The sequence below is a fragment of the Chanos chanos genome, chromosome 12, assembly GCF_902362185.1.
Source record: "Chanos chanos chromosome 12, fChaCha1.1, whole genome shotgun sequence".
NCBI classification, from domain to species: Eukaryota; Metazoa; Chordata; class Actinopteri; order Gonorynchiformes; family Chanidae; genus Chanos; species Chanos chanos.
Genome location: NC_044506.1, coordinates 12637296 through 12646936, shown reverse-complemented (window position 1 = coordinate 12646936; position 9641 = coordinate 12637296). Strand labels below are relative to the sequence as shown.

At 43.5% G+C, this 9641-nt stretch overlaps 1 protein-coding gene across 1 annotated transcript; it reads left to right on the top strand.

Moving 5' to 3' along the window:
* The first annotated feature begins 179 nt into the window (after positions 1–179).
* tert (telomerase reverse transcriptase) lies at positions 180–9490 on the top strand. Its single transcript, XM_030789561.1, has 16 exons — positions 180–395; positions 1249–2458; positions 2712–2898; positions 3167–3320; positions 3553–3717; positions 4025–4186; positions 4423–4520; positions 4637–4711; positions 4821–4937; positions 5179–5250; positions 5585–5770; positions 7367–7493; positions 7613–7674; positions 8448–8590; positions 8877–8981; positions 9373–9490. Exons 1-16 carry the CDS (start codon positions 180–182, stop codon positions 9474–9476), a joined length of 3183 nt encoding a protein of 1060 aa, XP_030645421.1. The 3' UTR covers positions 9477–9490.
* Positions 9491–9641: the final 151 nt, after the last annotated feature.

Sequence of the window (9641 nt, the reverse complement as noted above, 5' to 3'; positions counted from 1 at the left end):
CCTCCACTTCTCCGCAAATCACAATGTCTCAAAGTCTTAGGCGGTTTTCCAAAACCTTATGTAAGACTTCATTGGTGAACATAGACACAGCGGGAAAGACGTTTCCGTTGCTTGGTTCGCGTATGAATGGAGACCGGGACGACTGTGTCATATGCGCGGTTTGAGTTTGTGTCGCTGAGATGTCGGAATGCAACTTAACACGGGTGCTCGAGCTACTTCGATCTCTCTATCCACGTGTGCAGACGTTGGAGGAATATTCGAATGACATTGTTTTCTCTAATGGGGAAAATGCTGTCCTGGTCGAAGAGTCTGACACCAGCCGCTTCAAATCTCTGGTTAAAGGACTGATAGTATGTCCTGAGAAGCCTTTGAGGGAAATTCCTCATAGTGATCAGGTATTTTCTGCTGTAAAATAAATGATCTTACCAGCATTATGTTACAGCGGTGATTCAGTCAGATACAGTATCATAGTACATCATGATTGTGCATGTTTCATATGACGAATTACCATAGGTCGCAAGCTGTCCCGGGACGTCCCGTTTTGTGGCCAAACCTGGTTGGTCCCGCACGGGACTTCTCTTGTCCCGTTTATCAACATACCGGACATCAAAATCGAATCTTGGGTGCACAGTTTGCAATCACTGTTAGATTTATACATATCTAACAGACAACAGCATTAAAATATACCTGTGCGCTGATCTTAGGTCAAGTTCAGTCGAATCTCAGTCAAATCCGTAAATTTAACAAACGGATTGTTATTAAATACTGCCATTCGCACGTAAAATCGTAACGAATTCCCTTGTCGTAATCAACAGATTACACGTGTTTGTTCGTTTACGCATTTCCACTTTGCTACGTGTCTGATTCGACATGAACGCAAATAGTAATACGGATTGGCCTGCCAAAAAGAAAACTAGAAAAAGAAAAAGTAGGCATGGTGAGTCTGGCTTCTTTAACACTAAAGCATTTGAAATATGCTCATTGCTTTAAGTCTCTAGCCAGCAATAGCACGACAATATAAATCTGCACATACGGGATGCAGTATAGTTTGTTTGCATGTGTGTATGTAGTTTGTGTAACGTCATATACGGTGGGTGTTGATTTCCATCTAGACAAGACCACGCCTACGTTGCCCTTGGCACTCCACCTTATGTCCTATATCTGAATAATATAAACCCTAAACTACCGCCAAACAGAAACAGTTTTTTGGGCATGTTACATTATTGTTTTCTCATATTTATTTTGTAGCTTAGCACGTTACCTGAAGTGCTGGCATACGTTCTGAACTATATGCAAAGGAGGAAGAAGAGAAATGTCCTCAAGTTTGGATATCTGTCCAGCGACAAGCAGGGAGACTGTGATCCTTTCAAGCTTCACGGTTGCATCACACAGAGTGCTGCCTTTATCAGCGGTAGTGAGCTCTGGAAAAAAATCAACCAAAGACTGGGGACAGACATCACTAAATATCTGCTTCAGCACTGCGCTTTATTTGTGGCAGTGCCCCCCTCGTGCCTGTTCCAGGTGTGCGGTGTTCCCGTGTACGACCTGGTTCCTGCTCGCACGTGGTCTGGCTTTTTCCTCAGCAGGTCGTCGCTTCGTACGTCGTCAGTTGCGACAAGGGAAGTCTTCCGTGCGAAGAAACAGAGAAAAATGACAAACAGTAATCGGAAACCTGTTCAAAAGACAAAGAAGAGGAGACGGGACGACAGAGGAGAAGAAGAGGACGATCAAGGACTCCCATTTAAGAAAAAACGGATAGAGGTGACAGAAAAGGCACAGAATGGACGTTGTCCTAGCAGCACGCTTGAGGAGACAGAGTCCGTTAAAACAGAGAGAGGGAAATCTTCTGCAGTTGTCGCCTCAGCTTCAAAGGGGCGCTTCAGCTGGAAGACAGGGGAGCAGCCTCCTTCTTGCCCGTCTCAGTGTTTCATCCGTGTCCTGGGTATGCTCTATGGTGGTAAAGGCATGAAGAACTTTATTCTCAACAGAAAGATAAAAGCAGGGGTCCAAGGCCTCCGGCACTTGCAGGGTCCAGATCTGGTTCGGGTTGTCTTTTTTCAGGGCGAGGCTTACCTGAACGGTGAGGAGCCCAGGCCGAAGAAACTCCCCAAACGTTTCTTCAACATGGTGGGCCTCTTTAGCCGGCTGCTACGCAGACACAAAACGTGCCCTTACGCCCACTTCTTGAGAAAGAAGTGTACGGGAGGCGAGGGAAAAGAGGACATGGTGTCTCTCCTTTCCTCGCACTGCTCCTCCTACAGAGTCTACCTGTTTCTTAGGGAGTGCATATATCATGTGGTTCCTGAGGAGCTGTGGGGTACGGAGCAGAACCGGCTCCTCTTCCTGTCTCACGTGAAACATTTTCTGCGTCTGGGGAAATTTGAACGTCTCTCCCTGGTCCAGGTGATGTGGAGGATGAAGGTGAGCGAGTGCAGCTGGCTGAGGTTCAAGAAGAAAGGTGAGCGTCACTGCCGCTTTCTCCCTTTTTTTTTGTATTTTCACTTTCCCTTTCCCTCTTTACCTTTCATTATCATGCCGTTGTATTCTCTCCATAAAGAATTCTTTTGTCTCCTCCCATCATCTCTCTCTCTCTCTCTCTCTCTCTCTCTGTCTATCTCTCTCTCTCTCTCTCTCTCTCTCTCTCTCTCTCTGCTCTCTCTGTCTCTCTGTCTCTCTCTCTCTCTCTGTCTCTCTGTCCTCTGCGTTGTCAGGTCACTGCCCCAGTGAGCAGCGCTACAGGGAGTGGATCCTGGGGCAGTTCCTGGCGTGGTTGTTGGACACTTATGTCCTGGGTCTGGTTAGGGCCATGTTCTACGTCACCGAGAGCATGAGTCAGAAGCATGCGCTGCGCTTCTACAGACGAGAAGTCTGGGTCAAGCTGCAAAAACTGGCTTTCAGGTACAATGCCACAGTGCACAGTCTATAATGGGCTTTCACCTTTGAGTTGACTTAGTTTAAGTACGCTTAATTCTAGCCAAGAGGTGAACTTCAGTATGACCTTTCATGCTGTATATGGCAAGTGTGTGTTCATACAGGAGTCAGTGTTGTCAGTACAGACACAGTCATATCTAGCATTGCAGATTTCTGCAGATCATCTCTTAAATTTTCTGTAAATCATTTGCTACATATCATTCTTATAGCAGCGCCTAATGTTCTCCCATTGCAGTGAGCATCTGTCAAAGGGACAGTGGGAGACCCTGACTCCCTCAGAAGTCGCAGCTCTGCCCAAAACCACAGTGACGTCCCGGATACGGTTCATCCCAAAAGCCAATGGCATGAGGCCCATAACAAAACATGTTGGCACAAGCTCTTCAATACAGGTATGAGCTATTAAACTGTGCTGTAAAATATGTATGAAGCTTGTTGGATTTTTGTCTTGTCTTGGTTTTCAGTGATCCTCATTAGTTGTTACTGAATGTTTGTAGCTGTGTTTGTGCCGAAACATGAGGCAGGGTTTGCATGTATGTGTGTTTCAGAGGAATACAGTGGCTGTGTGTGTGTTTGTCTGTGTGTATGAGAGAGAATCTTTTTTTCTGTTTCTCTCTGCAGCAGTTCCGGAGTTCGGTGAGAGACCTGTGTAATGTGCTGGCTCTGTGTTTGAAAGAACGACCTTCTCTGGCAGGTTCTACAGTGTGGGGACATCATGACATACACAGAATCTTGAAATCCATTGTCCCGCAGCAGAAGAAGAGTCCTGGACCCCTCTACTTTGTCAAGGTTGTTCATTGTTTCTTTTGCTGTCTTAATGTCTTTATGTCAGGAAAAACAAGAGTGTTAGAGAGTTGAAGAGTTACCTTTACCTTTTTGCCTATGCCTTTTTTTGAATAGTGTGTTTTTCTTTAACCCTTAATGAAACTGCTGAATTTATTACTTTACCCCATGTAATTTCGTAACATAAGCATAAGATACCAGTATACAGCAGAATTTACAGACTGTTTGGAATGAATTATTATTTCTGAATAATTACAGGGTTTTTTTGGCATGAATGACATGATCTCTCCTTCTCTATCTTCCTCTCCATCAGGTGGATGTGAGTGGGGCTTATGACAGTCTTCCTCATGATAAATTACTAGAGGTGGTGGGTGAGGTACTGCAGCCCGTCCGAGATGTGGAGTTCTCAGTGCGTCACTATGCTAAAATTTGGGGGGATTCTCTACACGGCTTGAGGAGGCAGTTCTGTACTAAGGTACTGTTCCACACAGCACCCTCATCTAGTACAGCGCCCATGTCCTAACACAAAATAGCACTGTTTGGGATTTTTAGTCTGAATGATGTCTGGTCATGGAGACGGTTCATCACAGACATACTCTGCGAACTGAACAGAGAGCCACGGAACTGCAGTTTTCAGTTTCAGAACAAAACCATTAAAACCCTGTTTTTTCATTCTCTTAGTGGAATTTTGTGGTTTTCACTACCTTTTAGGCAGAGACTTTGGAGTCCCCAAACATGAAAGGCTTTGTCTTGGATGAGCAGAGAAATGGAAAACTTCACAACGGTATTCTAGTAGAGATGGTGAGCAAATGAATTCTCCTTGAAGAGACAACATTACCAACAAGAAATCACAAAAGCGGTTAGGCTGTTTATTTTTAATTTCACGCTGATAAAATCACTGGTTTTATTTACAGTACAACTCAACAGATGTTAAAGGCAGAGACATTTTCAACTTTTTCAAGCAGATGCTTACCAGCTATGTCATTCAGTTTGAAAAGAAGTAAGTCCACTGAGCAAGCAGTCTCAAAACTCTTTTTTTTTTTTTTTTTAAATTACGTAATGAGTGATGTGTAACTAAAATTGCCTTTGAAATATCTGCGGTTATCCAGTACATTTCGTCAAGTCCGCGGCATACCACAAGGCTCAGCTGTGTCCACTATGCTGTGTAATCTTTGTTATGGTCACATGGAGAGCGCCTTGCTGAGTCATGTTACTGAGAAAGGAGGGTGAGTCTTACAGTGTAATTCTTCTTCATTCTGTGTCTGCTGTCATTTCCTGTCTCATTAATGATGATGAATTGGGAGTTTTATTATGTTAGATAGTCACGCATTTTTGTGATTAATGTGTTGTTCAAATTAGTTCCATTCTTCCTGAAGTCATTCAAGTCATTGCTGTATTACTGACTACACAGAAACATACTGAAAGTTACCACTAGATGGCACTGTTTTGTTCCCTCATCTCCTGTAGGTGTCTAATGAGGCTGGTGGATGACTTTCTGCTTATCACCCCTAAGCTGAACAAGGCTATGTCCTTCCTAAAGTAAGACAATCATCTAAAAATGAGACCACGCAGGTAAAATCTTGTGAAGTTGCAGACTGTTATACTTTTAAAATGTACACATCTAAATTCTGTTGTTTTAAATCAACAACGTGAATGAAGGTATTTCAACAACAACAACAACAAAAAAGTATTTTCTTGTGACTGAACAGAGAATGGTGCTTTGTAGGCTAGCCTATGTCTTAACAGAACACAAGGTCATTGATCTGTGAAAACCCTTCACCTTTACCCTACATTAACCTTTCAGCCCCTTATCTTTATCCCTCACTAACCCCCCCCCCCCCCCCCCGTCTTCTTCTGGATGTGTTTTTAATAGGACTCTGCTGGCAGGAGTGCCACAGTACGGCTGTGTCATAAACCCTCAGAAAGTTGCTGTGAATTTCCCGTTAGAGCAGGAGCTGTCGGTCCCAGGCATCACACAGCTGCCCCTCCGCGCTCTCTTCCCGTGGTGCGGGCTGCTGCTGGACACGCACACTCTAGATGTATACAATGACTACTCCAGGTAATGGCTTTACACGTCCATGTAAGGCAGGGCGTGTGGCGTCTGTTTCCCCAAATCCAGTCACTGAGACCAAATAATGTGTGTGTTTTTAATGTACTCTGACCCAAACACCCCTGATTTCAGTAACCAGATCCTTTATGATCACCGGAGAGGTTGAATCACATGCGCTGTCCGTGAAGATTCTCAGTCATCCAGGTCACGGTTATCCAAGGAGGGGTTAAGTCGAGGGTATCTAGACTTTGGTTTGTAGATACTTGAAGATGTTTCACCTCTCATCCAATTTACCATTGGATGAGAGGTGAAACGTTTTCAACGACATGTAACAACCATTCACATTTGGCCACATGTGATTCCAACGACTCTAATGACTGTCGTTACAACAGCCAGGAGAACTAACAAAACAAGTGACATGAATGGCCTTGATAATGACCCTGCAGAGGTTAAATACCTGGGATTCCCCACCAGTCAGGCAGAATTGAGGAAGCTTGTGTGATGAGAGGTAAAATGCCTTTAAGTATCTACAAACTGAGTCCAGTTTCCCTTCACTTGACCCCTTCTTGGAGAATCATATGTGTTGGGACTTTCTTGCCTCGAGGAAAATTGAGCAGTGGATCCCCTGTGCATCAAAAGAGTTAGATCTTGACTCCAATCTCGTGATTTTTTTTTTTTTTTTTTTTTTACTGCCGGTTTTGTAATTACGAGGGCTTTGTCAGATTGACTTCATATCCGGTAGTTAAATCTTGTTAAATATTAATTCATTTTTTAAATTAGTTCAAATTAATTAACATCTATTTGTCTAGCTTTTTTTTTTTTTCAATACAAAGGACATTGCTACAAGGCAACCTTACAGAATATTGGTATCAAAGCTACCAGTGAGAAAGAACTCCTATAGATAATAAACAAACTCCAAGAGTCCAGTACCTCCTGCCTGTCAGCTACAAGTAGGTTTGATATTTGATATAAAATTGTTACCCTCATGTGTTTTATACTGCTCTGACTCATCCTTTTGGAATACTGCTTATTTTGTCATGAGTTTAAGAGCCTGGCCTCATATGCTGGAAGTCATCTTCAGAACCTCATTCCAGCTCTAATTATTAACTTTGCACATCATACCCAGCAACACTCTTTAGTCTCAGGTGTACAGCTGAGTACCTGGAGGCTTAACGAGTTATTTGTTTAATGGTTATGTAACAAATGTACAAATTGACTGATAGGAACATATGTGTGAGTGCGAGAAGGAAATTGTCCAACAGTCTTTTCATTGCTTTTCAGTGCACACACACTGTGAGCAGTGAATTTATCCTCTGCATTTTACCCATCGTTACACACCGGTAGTAAACACGCACACACACACACACACACACACAGGAACAGGAGCAGTGGGCACGGGGAGCAGCCTTGCTCAGCCTTGGATGTTTCCTGCCAGGCCTGGGAATCAAACAAGCGACCCTTCGGTCACAAGGCCGATTCCTTTACCTCTAGGCCACGGGCTGCCCATGGCCAGTGCCCCGTGATTTTGTCGTTTTTGAAATGTATTTCTCATAAAGGGAATGAATTAAGTCCTTGTGTCTGGGTCTAATTTCTCTTCTGTCTCAGTTATGCTGGCCTCTCCCTGCGCTACAGCCTGACTTTAGGGTCGGCCACCTCTCCCGCCACGTTCATGAGGAAAAAACTTATGTCCATCTTACGGCTGAAGTGCAATCCCATCTTTCTTGATGTCGGCGTGAGTGGCCTCTGAATTCTTTGGCTCGCTGTGTAATGACATATCTCTCCCTAACAATGCAAATGCCAAGATGCCATTGTATTGCCTCACTCTGGTCTTTTTATCTGCCAATGTTCCAGATAAACTCTCTGGAAGCGGTGTACAAAAATATCTACAAGATTGTGCTGTTACAGGCCCAGAGGTAAATGACCTAGGTCTTGGCCTTGTTATATGCCTGTTCAAGTGAAACAAGACAAGTCACCTTTTTTACTGCAAATAAAAATAATCTCTTTATTATGTTAGCGTTATTGTTAACCCTCATATCAGAATCTAGCTGCTCTTTTTGAAAACCTCTGCTCTTTATAACAGAGGTTTTCAGCCAGGGCTTTGTGGCAGTGGGTTTATGAGATTTTGATGGAAATATCAATGCCAAATTAAATTCACTTGATCACAAATCTCAGAAGGGGTACTTGAAGAAGCTAATTTGCGTTGGACAGATTCAACTGGCGAAAAAGGTCTGAGAACCCCTGATTTAAAGTTAGTGCAGGTATAGCAGTGGATTTGGATTTGTGGATCAACAGTAGAAATGCTACTGTTAATTGTTAAGCACTCCATCTTCGTATCGAGTGAATGCGGGAATCAATTCTGCTGTGAAAACGTAATCTGATTTCTCCTGTAAAAACAGACGTTTCTTTGAAATGGAGTGAGAGCTGAGCATTACGTTTCATGCATGAATTGTTTTATGGATGTGTTTCCTCTCTGGTTAATGTTTTTTTTGCTCCTCCAAAGATGAGTCCTGTCTACAGACCGAGCTCTTGGAAAACAACTGTTAGGTTACATCAAGCATCAAATCATACAGCCAGCACCTCCATCAAAAAATCCACTGACCTGTTAAAATGGGCCCAGGCTGAGAAACTGTATAACGCGTTATGGGTTTGTAACCCTGAGCGACTGAAGTTTTGTGCCTGTTCTTAGGTTCCACGCGTGTGCACGGAGTTTGCCCTTAGGCCAGAACGTGGGGACGAACCCTTTGTTCTTCCTCAGACTGATCTGGAGCATGGTGAAGCTTACCAACAAGAGCATTAGACAGAGCAACCCTGGCAAGTCTCTTTGTTTTTGTTTTTTCTTAGAAAGTAGCTTTACACGTTGTTGTTGTTGTTCTTGAGCCGCTGAAGATGGACATATGATTTTCATGGCCCTCCATTCATGAATGACTCTACAGTGGCTTCAGTGTCTGTCACACCTAATTTCAGTAACCCTTTCAGACAAAACGCTGAGAACTCCCTTGCTGTGCCTTTGTCCTTAAAATACTGCATTGATTCATCTTTACTTTGGCTCTTGCATACCTAAAGTCAGTTAAGCTCTCTCTTTCAGGGGTGTCTCTGGGCCCTGTCGACTGTGGAGTACTGCAGTATGAGGCCGTGGAGCTGCTGTACTGTCTGGCATTTGAAGTTGTCTTCACCCGCTATCGGCCTTCTTACAGTAGCCTCCTTCCTCCGATGTGCAAGCGTATGTAGTTTCATGTGTGTATGACTAACATTTAGCATTCTGTAAATGCATCAGTGGCACTCCGTACACGTTCTGCAGCCACACAATGAATGTTGTGCAGTGCTACGTGGTTTGTATTGTCCAAGGTGCAAGTCTATCATTGATTGGAAAAGGCCAGATTTTTGTCCTCAGCAGACCTATGTACATTTTTGGTTGCCATGGAGTAAGTGACGGTGCTGTACTTTTCCATTTCTGTCCTAGTTTTCCATAAGCTGGTAATGATTTCCATGAGTTACTTTGGATTCCAAGTGTTTTCTCGACGTTTCCTTCATGACTGAAATCTCTTTATGTTGATGTTCAGGTAGATAACAGCTGCTCTTATTTTATGGTTTGTCTCTATTGTCACCTACAGGGAAGCTGCGTCTACAGAGAATGCTACGGGGCATGAGATTGGCAAGAGTTCGACAGGCGGCCACGCCCAAAATCCCTCCAGACTTCAAGGCTATCAAGGCTTAGAAATGTCTCACATGTTACAGCTCTCATGTATACCCACATTTTTACCCTTTTTCCCCCCAGACAGTACAACATACACGTATTTATGATTTCATACCAGCTTTATTCTGTGATCCGTCTCTGTTTTATGTTTTTCAACTTTATTTCAAACTGGTCACTGTGCTTTTT